Below are 25,704 nucleotides of genomic sequence, written 5' to 3'. Positions count from 1 at the left end.
CAATGTGTAAGGGACACCCTGTATACTATAAAGCGTTGTACGATACATGTGCGAATAGGTAATTCGCAATTGGATGCTGATAAGCAATAATGTGTCAATTTTGCAATAATAATAAATAATAATATTATAGGACATTCTTAGGTACACAGATTGACTAAGTCCCACGGTAAGCCCAAGGAGGCTTGTGTTATGGGTACTCAGACAACGATATATATAATATATAAATACTTAAATACATAGAAAACACCCATGACTCAGGAACAATTATCTGTGCTCATCACACAAATAAATGCCCTTACCGGGATTCGAATCCAGACCATCGGCTTCGCAGGCAGGGTCACTACCCACTAGGCCAGACCGGTCGTCAATGCAATAAGATGTTAACTCAAAAGTTTGACGCTTACAGTTGACATTTTATTGCAAAATTAATGTAGGTTGACACATTTTTACTACACAGCATCCAACTCGTGTCGATTTAAAACACTCGCCCTTTGGTCGAGTTTTAATTTATCGCTACCTACTCGTTACGAATTTCCTATTTTTAGCACTTGTATCGTAATGTACTATCAAAGTTCTGTTCAAGACTGAACTGAATGAACGAACGACTATGAAGCTACCTTTTACCTTCTCACTTTTACCTACCCTATGTCACAGTTTTCAGAATTTGTGTGAATTATATAGGTGTAGTCGCGTAATTTATTCCTTCGGCCCGATTCGAACTAAGATACGTCAAATATTACGTCTAGAGAGTAGTTTAGCTTATTTATTTCAAACACATACATAACAAACATAACAACAACACACATACATGTCAAACAAAAAAATCTAGTAGGTATCTCATAATAATTGTCATACATGTCATGCCTGTCGATCTTTTATAGGATACATTTCGGAGAGTGTGCCGAGGAACTGCAGAACCTTATTCCTCCGTCCCATTTTTACCATCAGACCACAAGACAAACGGCACTCCGGCATCGCTTCATGGTAGGAACTCCAAAAATACGCACGAAGCGTTTTGCTTCCACATTTCTCATGCGTGCTGCCAAGGAGTGGAACGCCCTGCCCGAGTCTGTGTTTCCGCATGAGTACAATTTGGGGCTCTTCAAGGCAAGAGTTAATAGGTATCTCATAGGTAAGCGTGGACCGCAGACCACATCATCACTTATACCATCAGGTGGGATCGTGGTCAAACGCCTGCCTTTTCATCATAAAAAAAAAATTAAAAAAAATACTATAACTATGAGTAGTAATAATAACAGTTCAGAACGAATGTCGAATAAAATCAATTTTACATAAACAACAACAAAAACGTCACTTTTGACACTGACATATCTAATTCATATCGTATCTAGGCTTTGACGTATCTTAAAGTTTGAATCGGGCCGTTTGTCACTTTAGTTTAGAGGGGCCCACTGATTATCAGTCCGCCGAACGATATCAGCCTGTCAGTTAAAACAAAAATTTGACAGTTCCGAATAACTGACAGGCCGATATCGTCAGGCGGACAGTTAATCAGTGGGCCCCTTTACGCCATCAAAGTTGCGTCGCATTTAAAAGGTAGTTTAACTAGTTGATGATGTGGGAATAAAACAGTCGTTTTTTTTGATTGATTTTGTATTTTTAGTAACAACTAATCAATATTTTAATTATAAATAGATACTGCTAATGTACAACCAATACTATAATAAAATGTGTCAACCCCAAAAGTGGCCATTGGACGAAATATAATTTCAAAAGGTACATTCATCTATACAACAATAGTGAGATTCAGATTAGTTCAGCTGATTTCAATTGTGTTTTACCTAAGATTTACAATTAAAATTTCTACTTTCTCATAAATAACTTAAAATATCAAATAAGAGTTTATTTACATGCGTAAAATTAATTTAAAAAACTGCATTTTATTAAGAGTGACTTTAAAAACTGATAAAACTGTCAAAAATAAAAAGAAAAATATTTAAAATGGCACCAATCTAATTTGATCTGTGGTTACTGGTTGTTTTAAATTAAGGTTAAAATACTTTTATCACAATAGATTTCATGTTAAAATTCAAAACAATGGCTTTACAAATCCGTCATGGATATTAAAACTACGAAATTATAAAATACTTCAGTCTTTTTATGTCCTCGTGGTTACCACTCGGCTCTCGTACACAATTACAACTTACATTGCCACTGGTTAGCTTTAAAATCAGCACATATAACACCGAAATCATCTAATTTTGAACGCAAAACATGTTTGCAAATCGGAAATTAATAATTTACGTTTGATTAGGAATCCTTAAGCTAGTATAGATGAATCTTTATAATGAATATCTTTACATTTAGTGATGTAACCTGTAAAATATGTCTTTTAAGTAAGTAACTAATAACGAGTATGTCTTGCCCTCATCCGGTGAAAAGCAAGAAATGATCGACCATGTGAAAACTGGCTATGAAAACTTGCCTGATATGTATTTTTGGGTCAGTGAAGATGGTCGCTTGTTTCCTTACATATAGGTGTAACTAAAATAGTGGGGATCCGTTTAAGGGCATATTCGGTATCGTGTTCTGATTAGGAAAAAGCAGAATTTTTTTGACGCAAAAAGTTTTTGGCCTTTGTATGGAGAGTTGGCCGACTTGGACGACCTGCCCCTTAGAATAAAAAATATACCCGTCAAAAAAATGTTCTTTTACTTTTTCCTAATCAGAAAATAATACCGAATATGCCCTTAAACGGATCTCTATTATTTTTGTTACATCCTGTATCCTGTATACTTATAGACCCAAAAAACATATCAATGACGAATTGTTATTGTCAGGTGAAATAATAAGGGTTTTATTAAACAGACTCATTATAAAATGTGAGAAAACTACACAAAAATGGAAAGGTTTTCTTTATCCCGATTCATCTAATCATTCATTTACTTTAAAGCAACATTTTAAAGTAAATTCATGCACAATAAAAACAAGTTTTCAATAAATATTAAAAAGAAACCTATGACAATATGTTTGCCATTATGTCCTTACACGAAGGCTCAGCGGGGCTACCTATTACTTACTGGCTAACTATTTTATATCACATATCACGTACGATATATTTTCATAATAAATCCCTTTGAGGCAAACTATCGAATTTAGACAGTCAGGTTTAGTACGGTTATTAGGACATTGAGTATTGCCTTATATCCACTGAGAATGGAAACGTCACGCCGAAAGCACTTCAAGGCCGATCCATGCCGGATACGTAATGCAGTAAGGATTAAGATTACTGCGTAAATACGCGTTTGCACACGCTGATTGTATTATCTGGAAGAATGTAACAGTTGACATATAATTCCATACATTACAACTGACGTTAGTAGGCGCGTCTCTACTCGTACGTAGGGAGCTGAAGGCGTGCTACAAACGCGTCTGGTTTAGCACCAGTCTTTAAAGCGACAGTACTCTTGGCAATTGTACGACAGCAAATTTAATTTACCATCAACTACAAAAACACCCCAAACTCAATGGATACATCGGGTATCCTTCAATCTGTCATAATATTATTTATCAGTGGAATCATATCAACGGTGGTCTGTTAAAATTATCAGTTAAAAAACATCAATTTGTATATCGCATGCATCAATCAATCGTTTTGTAGATACTTCTACTAAAATCCGTAAAACCGGTACAATATAAAGTTACTAAAAGTAACACACATGCTTTTACATGAGGACATATATTAAGGACAGCGTAAATGGACGAGCATAATGTATAAAATTTACAAAATGTGTCAAGCTCGCGTGCATATTATCTCGGACTATCGGACGCAGCACGCATACAATATTATACGTATAATACTGATTATTTAATTCGTTTAATATTTAATTAAAATTCTCGAGAGCGTTTATCTCGTAATGTGGGACACTTTTACGACGACTACTTGCGGGCTGATAACAGGCTCCCAGCGTCCGCGAAGACACCCTATGCCTTCGGAATAAGACACAAATTCCAATAACAAGCCTAATTATAATATGAAAATTATACTTATAAGATAATTTCGCTTTTGATGTAACAGTTATACGTGCTTGCACTGTAGGATGCATTAATATAACTAATTAACCCGATATAATTATTGCAATTGTTATATCCAAGTATAACTATCCGCAAAAACAAAATCTATCTAGTATACACAACTTTGAAATGATATTAAGAAATATCAATTAAAGTCAGAATAAGCGTAGCGTAGGTGTCTCCAGTCGGAGCGCAGTCAAACGGAAATAATACGTATAGGTATCATATCTAAAATAAATAAATTATACACCTGACTGCATAAGGAAACCAATAAAACCAATTCCGATTGTACCAGGGATGACAGGCTGACAGAAACAAATCGTCATTAAACTGGTCTCATTAGTTTCCGAATGACAGTGTTCACAAAAAATAACGTTACTAGATCACATGTTCGCACTTAATAGCCAAATAAATTAACCGGGTGAGTGGGCCGAGATTACTACACAGTATATCGCTTATTTTAATTTCACGCCGGATCAATTATACGCGTAAAAAAGAAGAAATAAAGAGTGATATAGAACTATTTACATAAGTCAACATGAATTACGATTTCGTCGACTCCGATAGAAGAAAAAGTGAAGCGATTATATACACGGTCCGTTATCTGCCTCGGAGCACTTTAAACGGGTCCACTCTCGAGTCCGAGTCACAACCACCAGAATTTCTAATCACAAGTGTAACTGGTACACAGTCCGACGTCTGACGCCTATAAGCACGTGTGGACCTTCTTCTGGGTATGACAGACCTTGCATTTGACCTCACAACACCAGTGGAACGTGCAGTTACACCGCTCCACGACTGTCATCTCTACAGTCTTGAAGCCGCGGCCGCAGCACATGAGGTCACAGCCGTCGACGCCTATGCTCGTCTCGTTGCAGGTACGCCCGTGCGTGCCGGGGATGCCTAGCCGCGGGTTCTTTTCGCAGAATCCCGGCGAGGCTTCTAAGTATACTAGGTCTTTGACGCCCGGCGACTTGTGGTCAGGGTTGTGCGGCCGCAGTTGGAAGCCGTACCGGTTTCGTCGCGGCACGCGGTGCGGCGCGGCGTCGTTGCGCTGCACGGGCGCCTCCTCCGCGTTATGCATCATGACGCGCGATGCGCCATCGAACCGGTCCTTAAGCGCGTCGCCCACCGACCGAAAGCTCGGCAGCCGCATCCAACACGTCTTCACAGTGCAGGATCCCGACATGCCGTGGCACTTGCATTCTTGCCGCATCTCCGTTTGCACGTGCTGCCAACAAAATAATAATATTAGTACTGAATTGCCGCTGCGCCTAGGAGGGGGTCTCGATAGAAGTATTAGATACATAATGATGTACGAATATCTTTAAATTCCTGCGATAAGCGTCGATAGTAGTGATCGATGATTCCTTAAGCGCACTCCGTCGATCGCATCTCACGATCGAGCAAATTGTTACAAATCGTGAGGAGGTGGGCCGGTCGTCACCGCGTGTGGACCGATCATAAATCATGCTCTAGGAACATTCATCATTCTTAGAAGGTAGATAAATGACGTGAGGACGGAGACAGTAAATATTTTACTATCCCCGAGCGCTGGCGCTTCGTAGAACGCGGAACGCCTATTTATTCATTCACATTGTATGGTCGAGTGTCCAAATATGTGTAAAACAATCGATGGAATGTCGTGAATATTCATCAGGTGGACACCCAGTGCGTGTGTCGTGACAGGAATTAAGCGCGTGGCTTAATGATGCGGCCGGGTGGCTCGAGGCGCCCGTCGTTCCTTTTTGATGAATTTTAGGGGGGAACAGACAGTGGGTATGCAAATGGTGGGTGCGGTGGGAGGGAGCTGCGCGAGCGCAACGAATGGGTGGCGGTCGCGCCGGCCCGGCCCGCGGCGTAATTAATGCACGGGCGACGCGTCAAGTGGCGAGGATCGATCGTCACCCGTAATGGTAATGTAAACACGCCAGACGACAATGCCTGTCGCTGGCTTGATAGCCGATTGTTTTATTTAATGGATGTTTATTAGGTGCTACCGGCTAAGTGGCTATTGGATAAGCGTTGATGGATCGAGTGGGCCAATCGACTTACCGCTCGGCCGGCTTCGTTGTTGTGTAGGTTCATTTTTTCTCGGAGCGTTTTGCCGCGCTCGCCGGTGTCTACGAATTCGCGGCTGAAGCGAAAGCCGAAGCCGATGTTGTCGCTGCAGCCGCCCCACTTCCAGACGCGCACGTTGGCGGCGGCGGCGGAGCGGCTGCGGTGCGGCTGACGATCGACGTGCGAGTAGTCGCACGTGCAGGACTCGATGGCGCCCTCCGCGCACGCCCGCGACACTGCGTGCGCTACTCCTGCGCTTGTTATCGCGTATATGAACGCTGTTTCTCGGCAACCTACGACAAGATAACACAAATTGTAGACTTTTTAAACCAAAAAGCCGTAACATGGTAACGCCCTTAGCGCATAATAAATGACATAGTTTTGAAACTCCCATAGCTGTTTTTATTAGAGTTCCGTACCCAAAGGGTAAAAACTACTACTCCGCTGTCCGTCTGTCCGTCTGTCTGTCTGTCATCAGGCCGTATCTCATGAACCGTGATAGCTAGACAGTTGAAATGTTCACAGATGATGTAATTCTGTTGCCGCTATGCTGTTAACAACTAATACTAATAAAAAGTACGGAACCCTCGGTGCGCGAGTCCGACTCGCACTTGGCCGGTTTTTTTTTTGGCAACGATTATGTTGAGTTAATAATAAAACGAATATTCACTGCGGTATGCGAATGGAATGGTTCAATACATTTCTCAACTTGACATGTTTGGCATTTCATACAAATTAATTCGTTCCAATAACGGAGGGCCTTATTTTAATTACATTTATCGCGAAGGGTAGGAGAGGTATTAAAATATTTCAAAACGAGTCGTAAACAAATCGTATATGGCGCAGACCCTGTGGCACGATCGGTATTAGGTTAATTATATTGAGGTACCCATTGTCGTTTTATGAATTTATGGGTATGTTAATTAAAAACGGGGACGACATTCCGAGCAAACAGAATAAGTCATGTTCGGTCCGGATTTAAGATGAAGTTTGAGCATAAAGCGAGCATCGCAGGCCCATTCATCCGAGAACGAGCGCAGCGCATCCCGTATCGAATGTTATAAATAATTAATGGCCGGCATTAGAATCAAATACTCATAAAATACAATTAAAAGAGAGAGGGTATCTATATCTCCACGATTGAAAATAAAGAAGTGCCTTACCTACCCGAGAGATTATAAATTTGATCATTACAAGTGGTACGCGCGTCGATTCCTCGCTCTTAATATCGATTTAATAACCTCGAGTGCTCGATTAAAGTGAGCCCAACTCTTTGTCTACGCAACGAGACGATATTATTAACGGACCCGAATGAATAATGAATCACCGTCTAGCCGTCGAACATAATTAAATTTACATTCGTTTAAAAAAATGTGCATAAACTTTCTCGGCTGTCCCGTATGAACATTATCTCGTTATTAATTCGCGTATACATTGTAATTTTACGGCGTAATGCGTATTAATACCTCGGGTAGGTATTGTTAGTGTAGCTCTCATTAAGGGGTCTTGCACGTCCAAGCCGGGATGGAATTCCTTGCAGGCTATAAAACCTCGATCGCTCACGAGATAGGCCCTCGATTAACGTAAAATTAGCAATTAATGCGGGCCTAATGCCGGGCCGTGTCACCTCCCGCCGTACGTTCTCGAGTGTACGACGCGCCAGCGACGCCTTTGGTGGGCTACCGGCCACCTCCCGCTCGGTAAAAACGAATGACTCCTTTATGGATGTAAAAATAATAAGGAACGCGTATTTGTTGTTATTTATATCAAAAATATGTGGAACCAGCCCGAAGCGCCAGCGTTATTAAGGACTCAATAAGCAAATGAAATCATTTTTTTATTGAGATGTCATCGTGCACCGATATAAATTACGGGACGCACACTGCCGCTCGGGACCGTTTTTTGTTCGCTTTGGGATGTTATACAAAAGTATTTTATTCAGCAATTACTTTAGACGTTCGACTGGGAATTTTAATGTCAATTTTGCCATCATTCAATGCTCGGACGAAATTAATTCACGGTACAGAATACGAATACGAGCGTCGCAGAGCAGGGCATTTATCTTCAGTAATGACTTGGAAACGTTCTCTCGCATTAACTATAACGAATAGGTGCGGGCCAATTAAATATGGCACACGTAAATAACAATCGTAAAGTGATAGCTTTCGGCTAACACGGTTACATACGTCTCTGTGCGTTTTTGTAAACAAACTCTCCAACATTATAACAAGTCATATGTTTTTATCTTTAACACAGGAATCCGATGTATAGTTGGGTTATAAAACGGTAGAGGTCTGATGCATCGAGTGCGGACTGCGGAGGTCTGCCCGCGGGGAGTCGCCAGGTGCCCGACCACGTGCTGCGCCCAATAAACGGCTTCATAACGCGTAGATATCTGTCCACACATCTGTCAACAGACATCTGTGAATGAGTGCCCGCTGAGATTTTAATGCCGCCTCTTTCTTGACCAACCAAGGGTACGACTAATTAATAAACTGCGCATTTTAATCGCTCTGTGAGAATTTTCAAGGCTTCCAAACCGATGATTCACCAACTTTGACATAAATCAGGAATAACACTACGTATTTTAACTCGCGAGACAATATTTGCTCAACTATAAATAATTGTGTAATTTGTGTCCGTGACCAAGCCCATCGGTTTCCCCGGCTACAAAGCCGATTGTCGCGTTTTGCGAATAAATCGCGACGTAGAAAAATTATGACAGATGCAAAGAGGCTTCATCCGAGAGGCCGCATTAGTCACGGTATTAAATAAAATGTAAATGTCCTTCGGGTCTAATTAACCGCCCAAACAACTCTAATCCGACACCGGCCATACGTAACCTGCGATACGAACAATAGCCCTGCGCGCGCCAGCATTGCCTTTAAAATAATCATATTTAACATGCCCTATTATTTTATTATGGCAATTTCATCCCATCAAATCGCAGTCAAATAAGAACAAACATGAGTAATGTTAATCTATAAAAGTAAATTATTATTATAACTGATAATAAAGTGCTGTCGGTGGATTATCTGTGCGGATAATGAATGGTCGGCTGTACGGTTTACAGCGAGCAGCGAGCGATAATTCCATCCCGAGGATTGGCAGTTAAGGCGAGGTGTTGGGAATTTATAAAAGTCAAAAACTCGTAAATCGGATCGGCCGATCGCTCGTGCGAAATAAAACTTAATCACTGTTGACGCTTGACGAGCACCTGGCCGCGCCAAATCATTCAATAATTCAATATTAATGCACTAATTAAATACGTCTCTGTCCGCATTAAGTCATCACGCCTAAGTGTTGCCACAAGATTAATAAGAAGGATTGACTTATGACGGTTCGCGCGTCGCGCCTCTTGTGCCTTATTATTTACAACGACTTATTCAAATTTGATGGGACGTAATTACTCAAAACAGCAATAAATCACTCGTTTATAAAAGGAGCCACGGCGTTTGACCGGTTTGGAGAGCGGCTCTATCGAACTATGGTGAACTCATTACAGATTTGTATTTATACAACGTTTTACTGCCGCGTAATGACATTTTATCTTCTGAAGTAAGAGAAATGACTTCGATTCGTTTCGTCGAGAAACACATAAAAAATAATCGGTAACGTCGACTTAAGGTGCCGTTACGAAAATGAAAGGAACCTGCAATGGTAGCTATAGCCTAAGGTGCAAAAATAAAACAAAAGTGAACTAGTAGTGAGTAAAGGTAATTTTGGTATAAAGGCGCGTCGAGAATGGGGCAATAAAAAGCAATAATTCATTTTCGTTATGCCGTGTATGGGTGATAATTTCACATTGATTCCGCGGTCCGAGCCTTCAGTGCGACAATTGAGAATTACGTCGGCCGTATATCACTCATTGTGAGTGGCACAAAGCGGCTACCACTCGGCCGGCTACCATCCGCCAGCGCTCCCGGCCATCCATTTCCATTCCCATTGCCATTCACACGACAGACAAAGACATTTGTTTTCAAACTCAAAAAAAGTACCGAAAATAATTCCGTTTCAAGTGAGCTGTCAATAAACAATAACGGGCAGCTCGAATTGAAACTTTTGATAGGTCGTAATTTCGCAAGACAAAAATTTAAATTCCACTAACTTTTTGCCTTAGCGGACCACGCGAGTAGAATAAAAACGTAGCGACGAAACTTCTGTATCTCAAAAACAATTCAAACGCCACAAAACCTAAAACGCTTATCTAATTGAGCATTAAATATTTCGTCGAGCGCATTTTGTATCCATTTTATTTTGTGAGTCGATCGTTTTATACGTTTTATCCACCCACGGGCGATGGAATCTTGGGAGCCGATATTCGAAACACTTCAAAACAGGAAATATTTGAAAAAAGGTCGGCTTTTATTGGCCGAGTTACCTGCTATTAGGCGATGTTAGGTGTAAACGCGGCTTCCGTGGACCTCGCTAAACTACTCGGCAGGAGGGCTCGCTCGCTCCACGGGGACCCATATATTTTTCTATTCTCGACAATAACACGAGGCATAAAGGCCCGAGCGCATTGTGCCGTTGTCATCATTTGTGTTAATGCGATCCTTGAGGTTTGCACCACAATGGGATGAAGACGTCTCGTCTAGTGTCAATGCTGTGACGACGTGTAAATTAGTAATTATTCGCGCCCTTCCGGGCGGTCTTTGTGAGCAGAGCGGTAATTATGTCGTGAGACAAACTCTTTGTCAGCCAGGATTGGATGAGCGTTTTCTATTTAGCTATGATTGGCGAGCTTCATTAACCGTCGCTGCCTCCCGCTGCGATCGACTGCGTTTTTATGCGTTTCTCAAATGGAGGTAATTGCAAAGTATAAAAAGTTTATCGTTGATATTTGCAGCAGTAACGCGCGGTCGCCCGCCCCGGTGCGCGTACTCTTAATAAAGTAATACTCTCTAAACAAACACGCATATAACATAAATTTTGTAATCGCTGAGGTTTTTTTAATAAGTGAAATTATAACTACGGTGGTCTCCGAGCTCTTTTAGCGAGGTCCTTTATTAAGGAATATAATATACATGAGAGTTTTAAGAGCATAGTGAGGAATATGTCGATATAATTGACATGAAGAGAACATGTATGTATATCAGAAAATTGTAATATGAATAACCGGCAGATATGACCCGGGTATGTCCTTAAACTGCGTCCGGACCCGGATATGTCCTTAAACTACGTCCAAAAGAGAGGTATGGGCACTGTGAATGACATCTCGCTTTGACCCTACTCATAGTGTTGTGTTCCTGCCGGTAAGTAAGGTTGCCAGAGCTCAACGAGGGAGAGGAGTGTTAGGGTCGGCAACGCGCGTGTAATATCTCCGGTGTTGCAGGCGTCCATAGGCTACGGTAACTGCTTACCATCAGGCGGGCCGTATGCTTGATTGCCACCGACGTGGTATAAATAAAAAGAAAAAAAAATGACATAAATATATTTCCGAAGAACAATGCCACTAAAATTATATTGTACTTACACAAAAGTACATCAGTTATTGTTTTAGTTTTATTTAGTTGTAGCTTGGTTAAGTTTAATTAGTTTTAAGTTTGATTTGTTTTTTTTGACATCGATGTACCTACCTAATTTTATGTAATATATAATAATAAAAATAAATAAATAAATATTATAGGACATTCTTACACAGATTGACTAAGTCCCACGGTAAGCACAAGGAGGCTTGTGTTATGGGTACTCAGACAACGATATGTATAATATATAAATACTTAAATACATAGAAAACACCCATGACTCAGGAACAAATATCTGTGCTCATCACACAAATAAATGCCCTTACCGGGATTCGAACCCAGGATCATCGGCTTCACAGGCAGGGTCACTAGTGTCACTACCCACTAGGCCAGGCCGGTCGGTAATATGTGTGAAATTTAAATAAATTTATATGTGATGTCGAATGTCGTAAAATACATCAGTAGTTTTAAAAAGATAGAAACTTAATTGGTACCCTATTATATTTCCTTTCAAATTTTTATTTGGTCATAAAACTATTCTCAAAATGGCGATAATTATCGCTTGCGTGCTCAATTACTTTAAATTAGTTCTGTCTCTGCAATTTACATGTTTTATTTAAATAAATAATCCGGATCTGGGCCGATAATAATTATTTTCATTTACCAATCCACACAGACCTGTCTCGCCGCGGGGTAGTGTCGACCCCGAAACGTTTCTTTTTTCCAACTAATGATCATTAATATTGAGTAAACATATAAATCTAATTGCGATTTGTTACCAATAACCTTACATGAATATTTCATGAGTTAAATGGTTTATGGTCTCGTTTACGAAGCCTTATTAATGTTATGTTATATTGTGTGTTATGTTATGTGCCCATTAATGTTGAACATAGATCTTGTGGTTGGCAAGAACCTTTTACAACTTGACCGTAGGGTTACACAATACGTGAAGTTTATAATGCGTAGAAAGGATTCGAATGAACCGACAACATAGAATGACTCAATCTCCTCCATTCACAGCAATAGTTAACATTCCCTAAGAAACGTGAGCGCACATTAAGAATAGCATCTTTCACTGCATTCAAAGCTAATAGAAACATCGTTTACCGCAAACGTTTGGACATTTCATTAACGCGAGTTGAATAACCGGAGCGCACTCCAGCCCAAACGGATGGCCCCAGATATCGACGAATTCAAAATAAGATCGAATTAGCTGGAGATATGGAAGCAAACGCTCTTAATTTTGAAGATAACCCCCGTAATGCGGGCGCGCCGACCTCCGTCCGATCTAAGGAAAGCTTTCCGATATAACTTTTTATTTATGTTTTAATCAATGCCAGACACTTTTTACAGGGTTGCGTAAGAACGTGTTTATAAGAAGAGTATACCTGAGTGGATTGAATTGCTTACTAATTAACTTATTTTTCGAAATGTTAATTTCTATTGTGAATCGAATTTGAGTAATCCAGAATAATAAGTTTGCAAACAGTGCAAAAAACCTGCGAACGACAAAATTGAATTACAAACTGGCTTTTTTGCTGTTTTTATCGAATAATGCTCTTAAAAGACCAGATGTTCGCGAGCTCATAATAAGGCATATCGCGTACAAAGCATCGAAATCGGACACCGGAGATGGAACAACCATGATTCGGGCAACAAAGTAACCGTTTGCAGTCAAGCAACTTGATTGTTACGCAAATTGGTGTCTTAATGAGGGAGGATAAAAGCCATTCTATTTTTTGTGGACGGTGAAAGCGATTTGGTTGTTTGGGTCCGTGCGAGTTTAGCGAAGTGTCTACAAGATGGTCAAGATGTAGATGTTTTGACTGTTGTTTACACACACTAGAACTAATTTATTGACACTCTGATCTACGCCACTCGGTAAATTAACTGGGCTACTATAATAAATAAAAGTAACAATAAATAAAGCCTTACAGTAAAAATTAAACTACAATTAACTAAACTAAAACTACTAAAAAACTAAAAATCTAAATCTAAAATGGGCATGGTGCCGAGGATGCTGGCAGCATTTCCTCGCTGGATCGCTACGCTCAAGCGTTGGGCGAGGAAGCTGCCAGCTCTCTTATCTCCGGTCCCATCCACCAGCCGTTTCGCCAATTGCCGGTATAGGCCCTGTGGTGCGGGGCCCCACGGACCAAGAGTATCGACTACAAATGCAACAAAGTTCCACGATACCGCGATTAAAGCCAGTACCTAATCCGTTATAATCCGTACGATACATTCACTATAATATTTCTCACGATCACTTGTGTGCAGTTTTAAAGGTCATTCTAGGTTTTAGTTAATGTCTATCAAATTACTTGTTATATAACCTTAGTCAATAAACCCGGGGCCGTATTCAGTAAGGAAAAGTTAATACCAATATAAAATTGATTCATTGAGTGATCGCACACACTCACACACTCTCACACACACACACACACACGCGCGCGCGCGCGCGCGCGCGCGCACGCACGCACACGCACATGCACACCTACACTCACATCACACATAAATACACGCTCTTACACACACACACCCAGAAATGATCTCTCTTTACGCTCGTATTATTTCATACATCTACATGTATCTTTTTAATTGTGTTTCTTTTAAATTCTAATGTAATATAAATTCTAAATTCTATATTGTTAGATTAATCTATATGTTTGTTTAGTTTAGGTTAATTTATTTACATAGTTATAGTTTCATCCCTTCAGATCATTTTGTAAAGCTAATTAATTAAATAAAGAATTTTGTATTTTTGTATTTGTATTAGTGCTCCGTGGCCCTTTTTTTAAACGTATTTATGTTTGAATTCCAATCTATCTAGGCACTTTGTATAGGTATGTATGTACATAAATTTACTGATCGTAAGGTATACATGATATCATCTAAGTGCTGCCAGCTATTGAGTTTCCTATCACAATCACGCGAATTCAAAGATCTATAGCGCTGGGGCTGAGGGTGCAGCATCTGTTAGTAACACTAATAACAATGTACATATATCGAAAGTTAATGACGAATTAATATGATTGTATATATTAATCAAAGTGACTATATGTTTCATCTATTGAATAATCAGTTCCAACTTAAGCATAGACAAGTTAGCAAACATATAAATGCTACATTAAAATAAAACATCCCATCTGATATCGCATTTGTCTCTTACTAGCCAGTATGTGAGTGCAAGAGGGACAAATGCTATATGTTGGGCATAAAAAAAAACGTGCTGGCTAACCAATATGCTATTTTAAGAGTACCTACTAAAGTCACTTGCCTATACAAGTAAATGAAACCTATAATAGATAATTCTTAAAATAAAGATCAAAACAAAAAATATATAACTTGATGTAACTGAAATAAGTAAGTGAATTTAACAACGAATTTAGGGTTCCATCCATGATCCAACCATAAAATGAACTTAAAAGCAAATAATTATTACGTGAAGCAAGAATCAGGAAAGTCAAGTACTTTCTCATCAGAGCGACAACTTTAATGACAACCTTTAGAATGATACAATGAGTAAAACACTATCATTATTCCTCGTCCGCCATTATAATCTCCGTAGCCTGAAGTTTATTTATCTACAGCGTTAATACGAGTCCGAGTGTACCAGTATTGTGGAACTAATGGGGATCTATTTGCTGATTCGTATCTGTTGATAATATCGCCCATTCAAATAGAGTAAATGGACTCTACGGTGCCAGTACTCTGAGATTATGGGATTTAATGCGTTCCTGGTCCCGTATTAACAAAGCAAAACCAGTATATAAAGAGCTCTGATCACGCATAGTTTATGCGTATTTCGGAGTCACAGTTAAACTGGATATTAGGTGATGTCGGAATAACAGGGATATTCGCGGAGCATCCAAGCGGAACCGTTGCAGGTTGCAGGATAATGGTGATTTTGTGATTGCAGGGTTCCAAATTATGGAACATACTTTTGGATTACTTTTGCATTAGTTCGATAAGCACACTTTTTGACGTCAGGCACAACTGTTTCCAGTCTGTTTTTTATTACATATTCACAAAAGAAGTAATTTTGCGTTTAAAGACAATTTCATTATTGTAATTTCCATGAAAGAATCAAATTATTCTAATTTAATTGAATAACATGTATTGAAGATTAAAGAAACAAACTAATTTGCTAATACTCTTACTTTGCCAGCAAACGAATTGTAACTCTATCATGTCTCCCAAAGGCCCAATTTCCGAAAACGTTCATTAAAATCAGATTCCCTTTAACAAATGTAAAAAAGAGCTCCCGTCACTCGGGCACACGTAATTGATCCCGGATGTTTTATCTTGATGAGCCCTTTATTCAGTCCCCGCTACCCCATTGAAGATACCATCTAAAGGGTTGCTTACAAATATCACTTAATTTGTACCCACTCTTTGTTACTTCACTAAACCCTCCACTTTTTACATTCAAGGCATAGGTACATTTCAATTGCAAGTTTTTTTAACCACCAATAATCTGTTCTTCTCCAAAAAAACTTATGGATTTAGTTTTTTTTGCATCGAAATTGAGACAAATGAATGACGCGTGTTTTTAACCTGGCTATTTAAGTTTTAAGCACTGGTGACAGGATCAGTGTGATTTGGGTAGGTATTAGACCGTCAGATTGTTAGCAACAATGATCGTAATTGGTATTTATTTATCTAACTTTCCGATTCAACGCCTCTTATAATCTGACGCCATTTAACATTTGCCTATAGTTCAAAAACGACACTTACCTTTGTCTACAATTTTGCCGAATAAATTCTTTCCTCTTAGAAAATTTCTCGTTGAACAGTTCCATCTTCTATATTTGAACTGGTGCTGGCACTCTGCGACAGCCATGCTGGCTCCTTTTGCGACTGCGGCGAGAACCCCGGGGTTCTCCCGCGCCAGCCGCCGCTGTTTCCTCCTCAACGTGGCGTGTACTGCGGGGTCCATGTACAACACGCCCGGAGATATAGGCGACAAATTATTTGGCTCCCCCGCTTTGGCGATACCCCTGAAACAAAACGAAATGCTACAAAAACTATCCACTTTTGTCACCGTTGCAAAAGACAATGGCATCCCAAAAAAACATAATCCAAACGCCACTTAATGCCGGGTGCTCGAAATGAACTGCTCATTTGAAAAGGTAAAGACAACAAACAATTGACGACCGAACTGTCAATCCGCAGACGTTTAGATAAATATTTGCGTCGCGCATTAATCTTGGAGGGCCCGAGTCAACAGGCAGAGCGATCGAGATCACGGCCTGTTGACTTGTCCTCGGTTCAAAAACTTGGTCTTCGGCCACAAAAAAACCCGGAGCACTCGCCGGCCGCTCCAAACGCTGGAAATGGTATTACTTTTCTATTTGCTTTTCTTTGTAGTCGAGTGTTACGTAAATATGGACGCGTTCGTCGGAAATTCTCATTTCCTTTAAGAATTTGTGGAGACGCTGCGACACGGTTTTGTTTTTAGATTTTAAGGCTTTCTTTACTTTTAGTTCAAGATTTATGTGCGCTAACTTGTTTTCTTTAACTCCTTCAAACCTTTTTTTTTCTTTTGGCTGTGACATACGATTTGCTCTTAAAGTTTTTGTTGCAGTCTGTCTGAATAAAATTATCCTAATAGTGTGCCAAACATCGGTGGCAATAAGATATTTTAAGATTGTTATCTAATGATTACATCGAATTTAAATAAGTCACATAAACAGCATTTAGTTCTTTATAGCAGGTATAATAATCAACAGCAGTTAATAAATTTGCATAAATAATTTCTTATTGTGAAACTCAATACGTTAATTAATTAATATCAGATAATCCTTTTTTCTTCAATACTAACATGCAAGTGCATTTAAAATCAAACCTTTTATTGGGTCCAATTTAATTTAATTTATGCAATCATCATCATGGTCATTCTACGCATCAAAAAGTTACTGAACTTTATCATTATGTCTCGGATGAGAATATGACGCATCGACAATTTAAAAAGATCTTAATCCGATATTGGGTGCTACAAAAAAAATCGACACCTACAACTGCTTGGAAAACAAAGGATATTTGCCTGTCCATATATAGTTCTTAGCACTTGTCACGTCGGTAGGAAACTAAATACGAAGCGAGTCTTAAGGGAAAAAATCGTGAATGACTTTCACGGGCACACGAAATGTTTGTACAGCGATAAAGGCCTGTATGAATGTGTCAAAATAACAAATATTGTCTTTGAAAGGCTTGGGCTCTTATTCCGGTAATTAAGCATTTCCTCGGGTGATGAACAACGGAATGGTACTCTTAGTACTCGTAACTAAAAGGCCGAAAACATTTTATTTGTTTGTTTGTTTTATACTCGCTTGCGGCTGCATTAATTGTTTCTCAAATTAAACAAACTTGGAAATCTCTTGTTGTAAATTGTTACATTAAAGGGAACAGATGACAAACCAGCAAATGTAAGTATGCTATATGACCGGTCAAAATCATAAACCCACGTTCTGCTTTACCGTCAGATAATAATGAAGCATATTTATAAGATCATGTTAATGTAACAACAACACTGTTCAAAATCACCATGAAATGGAATAGACATACGCTCTTTAGGTCCACTTGCACCCTTCCACTAACCCGGGTTAACCGGTTAAGCCTGGAGTTACCAGTAAAACTTAACATTGGGTTACCGGTTTAAACGCTTAACCCTTGGTTAGTGGGATGGTGGAAGTGGGTCTAAATTGTAAACCAGTTTAATCGGGAAATCGCAAACTTGAATCGGTCTAATAACATTAATATCAAGCCATTCGAGTATAATGTAATGAAGCCATTCTGATGTGATGGACATTACATGAATGAATAATGTCGTCTAATTGAATGAACATGGACCGATAAACGTAGGTGGAAAAAGGTTAACAAGTATTAAAATTATTACTTAATCTATGAAATTGTAGGTTAAATGATGAAACAAATGTAACTAATCAATTAAACAGAAATCGGTAAGATATTTAGTGTTATGCCCGATTTACCCGTTCATTAGTAGAAAATTATTAAATATTTACATACTAAATAGGTTAATGGAGTGAAATAAACAAAACAAACGACCGTTTTGAACAGTACAACGAACTTTATATGAATATGGACTTATCTCGTACCTATATTTCGTGACAAAATATATTGCACAGGTTTATTTAGCACAAGAAACTAGATGGTACTTGAAATAATTAAACCTCTAAGGCTCACTTGCACCATACCACTAACCCGGGGTTAAGCAGTTAAACCTGGAGTTACCATGGTTACCAGTACAATAAAATTTGACACTGTGTTTACAGTTTAACCGCTTAACCCCGGGTTAGTGAGATGGTGCAAGTGGGCCTAACAAGTTGTAACATGTTGTAACATGTGAACGATAATCGTTACACAGCCAACCTCAAGTATACCTCTACACCACGACATACTTTACTTATACCAATGTACTAACATATTTTTTTATTATTTGATAACAAATGAAAACCTATATCGTTTTACTCCACGTGTATTAATAATCCTTTAAGAAAGAAGCTTGAACCTGGGCAATAGCGTCTGTCCTAGGCACTGATTTTGATAAAAATATAGTCAGCAACACTTACTAAAGTTTCAAGCAACCTAAATTGATATTTTTAACCACACGACGTTTAAATCTTTATAAACAGCCTGTGTTATCAGTGTTATCGCGATACAGGCACGCGATTTCGTAGCGTTATACCGGAGAGATGTGATGAATACAAATTAGTTGAACAATTTTTTTTATCTTTTATCGCGGTGTGTAGGAGTTTTAATACTTAAAAATAAAGTAAAGTTTAACACGCGCGTTGGCATGTTTCTTAAAGGTGTTTTTGCGGTTTAGCTAGCCGGGTTTCAATGTTAAGTGGTGGTTCCGGCAGATGGCATTTGGTTAAGTGAGTAGCGAAAGGGGATTCATTTCCTTAATGACAAGCGAATGCTCACGATCTAAAAGTAAGTACGTATATGTATATTATCTGTAAAAGAACTAGCAATCATATTTTATTGTTTTGCTTAAATAGATAAATACATTTTTGAAAATGTTGGTCCTAGTCCTATCATCAATGATAAAAATAATCATAAGAATGCCTATAATGGCATTAAGTCCGCCTGTTGTACACTTTTTATGTGCAATAAAGTTTAAAATAAATAAATAAGACTTAAGGGGCCCACTGACTATCAGTCTGCTGGACGATATCGGCCTGTCAGTTGTTCGAAACTGTCAAATTTTTGTTCTAACTGACAGACCGATATCGTCCGGCGGACTGATAGTCAGTGGGCCCCTTTATGGACTGAATGGAAGAGATCCCTCTTAGGGTTAAGTTCGCCTTTGGTCACTTTTATCTGATGTAACCATGATTCCTTTCTTTTTCGTACAATAAAGTGTTAACTTACTTACTTAAATATGAAGAAGCGTCTAAATGTAAGCCGTCGGCATAGTTATGTTATCAATGTAAGTACGAATATATATATTTGTATTTAAAAAAAGTAAAATATGTTAGTAAAATAGGTATGGGAAGTAAGTAAATAATAGCATACAAACATATAAATTTCATAAAAATAATTAATGAAATGGTGCCGTCGGCATTCAATGATATAAGTGATATAACTGTATTGCGTAATATGCGTATTAATAGCGAAAACTGTAACATATTCTCATCTATTTAATAATGGTTAATTAAGCATAAAAAAGTTATAGTATATAGTAATTGGTTTATTAGTAGAGCAAACAATTAAGTTACGCGTAACGCGAGCCTATGTTAGTTCTGATGCCCGTGATAAGAACAAAATAACTTAGAAACGTGATAGAAGCGGCGTCTTTAATTTAATTGAACAATTAAAAGTCTCGAGAAACTATGTATTAACTGGTAACTGATATCAAAGACAAAGACTCCGTATAAGATGAATAGTCTAAGGAAAAAACGTGCCTCGGAAATCAAGAAAATTAGATTCTCGTACAGATGGCGCTACCACCAATACCAACCATTGGCCTATTCTCGTTTAGATGGCGTTGACGGTTTCGTTTGTTATTTAACAATTTTAACACATATCAGTAAAAGAACATGGGTCAAAATCATATAAAAATAATAAATACAAATAAAAAAAACATTTATTATATATACTTTTTTGATATTTTTATCTTTAGTTTTAATCGTGTGTCGATAAATGGCATTAAATTTACTGTGACTACAAAATTTACTATGACAGTACCACTATATCCTATATGTTCTCTTTGAGTATACCTATTGCCAGTATAAGTAACGTTTTCAAGTAAAAGGTACCACATTGTCGCTTACCATAAGGACGAAATTTGCTAGTATCTTTATACGAATAATCTATCCGAGCGTCCTTATGGCAAGCGACAAAGTGGTACCTTTTGCTTGAAAACGACACATATACACAAAACACGTTGCAGCTACTTAAGAATGAAAATTGTTTCTATGTACACGTATGTGCGTCAGTTTGTATGAATTTCCTATTTTTGATCATTTTACAATGCGTAAACATAAACAAGGCTATCGAAATGTTTTTTTTACGATGTTATTATAAGATATTGTAAGGCCTTGAGTATACAAATAATTTAATGAATAAATTAAATATAAATAAATGTAGATAATATGACAGATGTCAATACATATTTAATGATTACCGACGAAACATTGCCGACGGCATTTTTCATTACCTAAGTCTAGGTTACAAAAAATGTATAATTACAGTTCTAATATACAACATAATTTTTGATTCCTTTTTTGTTAGTATAGAAATAGAAACGTAACAATCGACGTGATTTATAATTACGGGAGTGATATTAGAGTTTTTCTGTATATTTTAACAAATTACATCGTTTCCTACACATATTGGATTATTAAATATGAAACTTATACTTCTAACAAAATATTTATATTAAGGTAGGTAAATAAAAGGTATTTTTTTGGCGATTTAGTACGTATAAATATTTAACTTATAATTATTGTACCATTATTGTATTCTACCACTAGGAATGTTTATAATTATAACACTTAGGTATAAATTTATTTCTACGTTTTATTTGTACAGTTTATATCATGAACAGGCAAGTTGTACTTAAATCCCATTTAGGGATCCTTTCCAGTCAAATTTAGAGTAGATGAGAATAAAAATTACTTATATTTTCCGTCTAAAAGATATCTAGGTCTAGTGTGGTATGGTAAGGTAGGTAAATGAAAGGTATTTTTTTTTGGCGATTTAGTACGTATAAATATTTAACTCATAATTATTGTACCACTATTGTATTCTACCACTGGGAATGTTTATAATTATAACACTTAGGTATAAATTTATTACTACGTTTTATTTGTACAATTTATATTATGAACAGGCAAGTTGTACTTAAATCCCATTTAGGGATCCTTTCCAGTCAAATTTAGAGTAGATGAGAATAAAAATTACTTATATTTTCCGTCTAAAAGATATCTAGGTCTAGTGTGGTATTAGGCAAGACATACCAGAAGCTCAGAGATAGCAAGAGCAAATACAAACTAAATGCTCCCGTCCGTCAACCGGGATCACTCGTCGCCTTGTCTACGAATAACAATCCACCAGTCTCTGTATTGTGTACACTAATGTAAAGTTTATAACCTTTTATTTCAATGAAATATGTGTCAGAAAGTGACGTTTTTATATGACAGGTTTCAAAGTCGAACAATAAGGCATTCGGTAGGTGCTGTTTAAATGATTTAGTTAATGTTTTAAGCGTTTACGTAAACAAATACATGTAAATTAGCCATTGTATGCTACTGGCATTAGTGGCATTACATGCAATCGATAGCCGGAAGATCGAATCAAAAAGGCTACAAATATTTTATAGCTGTGAACAATGAACTATAAATTGAATATTACTTTGCATTACACATTTAGTGCGGAAAACCAATTAACTATTTATCGTGTTTAGAATTCTACATATATAAAGTTCTAAATATAATAATTGTACCACATCCCAAACAACCGATTGATATAAATAACCTCTAAATCAACCTACGTAGTGCACCTGCTAAACGTATTTTAACATAATAGTTTAATAAGACTGTTCATTTCAAGTTACAATCTTCCTATCACATCTAAAACTCCAACTATCTAAGAAACTTAACCTAAAAATAAAAGTGTTTATCTGTTAAATAAATGACAAACCTACATGATGTTATATTTGTACAAATAAATCTTCATAATCCCTATCAAATCTAATGCAGCACTATTTAAGTATTACTTGTCACAACAAACCAAAGCGAAGAAGATTACATCATTAATTAACTTACACATTTAAGATTTTAGTTAGTTTAAAGTCAATAATTAAGTTTTAGTGGGCTATAACCCGCACGCGTTAGGTTTCTTTAATGATTCGCTAATTATCTCACTCGATTTATATGAGGGAAACATCTGGCTGTCAGCCGGCGGCGGGCGAAACTTAACTTTACTACCTCACAATTACGATCCAATTTAGCTAAACTTTAACTTCTACATGCGTTTAACCTTTTGATTTTAACTAACACTTTTAAGGTATTCTTAAATTGTTGTGACATTAGTACGACTCGGTTGTAGTTTCATTGATGAAAACGTCATAACTTAAACTATAAGTTATGTTAACGACTAAGACACTTTTATAACATAAACTTTGACAACGCACAGTAATCTTCACTCAAACTTCACTTATATTGTTTCTACCTCAATCACTGTACCTAGTTATCATAACAACCTTAAACCCTAGCTCGCTAAGTCAAAATTTCAAAGACAAAAACAGAGTGTACTCACCACCACATGCTGCCGCGTCCTCTCCGAGGCTTGCCAGCGGCGTCGCACCGTATACACAGAACTGTGAGCACAAATAACCACAAACACTTCATTTTAAGGGGCGGGAGAGAGCATGAGCGCGGCCGGTCGTCGCACGGTCACGTCTGACGGCCGAGCCGGAGCCTCGAGGCGGGCCCGCGATGGAGGGAGGTCTCTGATCACCTGCCTACGTCCGATTGGTACGCGCCTCTATTTTTTTTCGACACATTGTAATCTTTGAGTTTAGGTCATTAGGTTGGTTATGCAATTGTTGCTTGGATTAGTTGCCCTAATGCTGTTTATATTTACATTGCCGAAACATACTTAGGTTAATTGCTTAAGGTAATTGACCGGCGTTAAGTTTGCGATTAAGATAAAATGATGTTTTGGTTTTTTTTATGTCATTACTAATTATCTCACAGCTTTCATTTAATTTCCGCGTCTAATTTAATCAGTATCTTTATCTAGATAAATTAACAAGGCGCAGACTTTTTACCTGTAAACATCTAACCACCTGAATGAACTAAGTAGATATAACTAGGTAGTCAGGAAGATGGCGGGCAGCAATAGATCTAGTTTTTGCTAGCCGCTACAAATTCCGTTGAGCGCAGGAAAAAGCAACTGATGCAACCCAGTAATTTATGGCATGTGTGTTGGTTTTAAATAGGTAGGTATAATCAAGTATAATACAGTGTTGCAAGGTTTTTGCATTTTTCCATCAATTAAAAGCTGGAGCCATATGGATTTTACAGACAGTTAATTAAATTATTTTTATTAACTGTAGCAATGTGTACAGTAAGGTTTTTGATACAAGAATGGTAACTTTAGGATGGCAACTTAATTTTAGGTAGAAGGCACTTTACAATTTTTATTCATATAAGTATACCTATAGCCAGTAATTAACTAGGCACATTATAAACAGGTAATGCCAATAAAGGCAATAACATAGGAACCTAATAAAAATATTACATCTACGATTTACGAACAACAAATTTCATTAAATAATTTTACGGTTTAGACTCAATTAATTAATTATTCTTATTTAATGTTAATATGTCTCACAACAGTTTAAATTCGATTAACAACATTCATGTGTCACGTTTTTAAATAAAATACAATATTGTCGTATGTACCTATATGTATGTATATGTATGTATAAACTCTTTATTGTACAAAGACATAGAACACAAATATGGCACAGAAATAGGCAGTCTTAGGTAGGTAGGTAGGTAGTCGTTTGTTGATACGGTCGATACCTAATTAAAATTTTAGAGCAATATCACCTTTATGATCACCTACCTACCATATGTGCCCTTTTGCTAAAGCCACATGTTTTTGATAAATTTAGCAACTTTTCACTCGATACAAAACATCCAATAATTCCACTCCAGAGTCCTAGATCCCTGCGCCATAAATCGGGATCCATGTCTATGATCGAGATGAGTCAGCGCCGGTGGGAGGGGCGGCGCGGCGGCCAATCAGCGCGCGGCGCCGGCGCAGCGCGCGCGGGGCGCACGTGTACGGTGTAGTGCAGCGCCTACGTTACGTTCGCACGGAAGGCACGCTTTCGTATGGTTCCTGCAATAAAATACGGCCACATCTCAAATTTGATGTTTTTTAGATTATACCTTAATTTAGAAAAATGTATCCTTTAAAGCCTTTTGTGCCCATGCGGCCGTCTTACATTACAGGCACAGTACGTTATACCTACCTGTCTTACTGTTTTTTTACCGGTTAAGGTCCCATTTCTGGGTAAGGATACCTTCCCTTGATACCTATGACTCCAGATTTGGCAATAAACAGTCTTCTCGCTATCTATGCTCGGGCCAGCACCATCATCGTACCTACGTACCTATACGTACTTACCTGCTTGATTCATGTTAAGATTTATGTTGGTATTTGATTTAAAATAAATAACAATAAATAATGACATGTATACCTACTTTGTTCCAATGACTATTTCATTTTAAAGTATTTTTTGTCATAGAAGAAATTGTGGTAGAAGGGTTGGAAGGATATCGTGAAGGGTATTTTACACATTTATCGTTTGTCTGTAAGTAGACATGTAAACGTATTGCAAGTTGACGTCTAAAATGATTAACGAATTAGGGAGTGCAAATCGGTTATAACCGTAACAGAAATAATAATCAATTTTCTAATAACTGCAAATTTGGCTGTGACGCCTGTGACTACAATTTTTGTCATTCGTGTTCTTCTTATATATATATCAAATTTATTTCCCTTATTCATGAAATATTTTGATTGAATATTGTATCACGTTCAAGGTCATATTTTCACTTTCACTGTATTTTGTGTTTTAATAAAAAAA

At 37.9% G+C, this 25,704-nt stretch overlaps 2 protein-coding genes across 2 annotated transcripts in view; one reads left to right on the top strand and one right to left on the bottom strand.

Annotated features, from left to right (window-relative positions):
* The window catches only part of LOC134741007 (homeobox protein aristaless-like), a 509,271-nt gene that overhangs the window by 6,937 nt on the left and 476,630 nt on the right, over positions 1–25,704 (top strand). The window lies entirely within an intron of this gene.
* On the bottom strand, positions 1,597–23,789 carry LOC134740530 (protein Wnt-1). The gene is made up of 4 exons (XM_063673041.1): positions 23,358–23,789; positions 16,305–16,567; positions 6,091–6,389; positions 1,597–5,266 (listed from the first exon to the last, which is right to left on the bottom strand). Exons 1-4 carry the CDS (start codon positions 23,447–23,449, stop codon positions 4,742–4,744), a joined length of 1,179 nt encoding a protein of 392 aa, XP_063529111.1. The 5' UTR covers positions 23,450–23,789; the 3' UTR covers positions 1,597–4,741.

Source organism: Cydia strobilella, chromosome 4, assembly GCF_947568885.1.
Source record: "Cydia strobilella chromosome 4, ilCydStro3.1, whole genome shotgun sequence".
In the NCBI taxonomy this organism is placed as follows: domain Eukaryota; kingdom Metazoa; phylum Arthropoda; class Insecta; order Lepidoptera; family Tortricidae; genus Cydia; species Cydia strobilella.
This window is presented reverse-complemented; position numbering and strand designations above follow the sequence as displayed.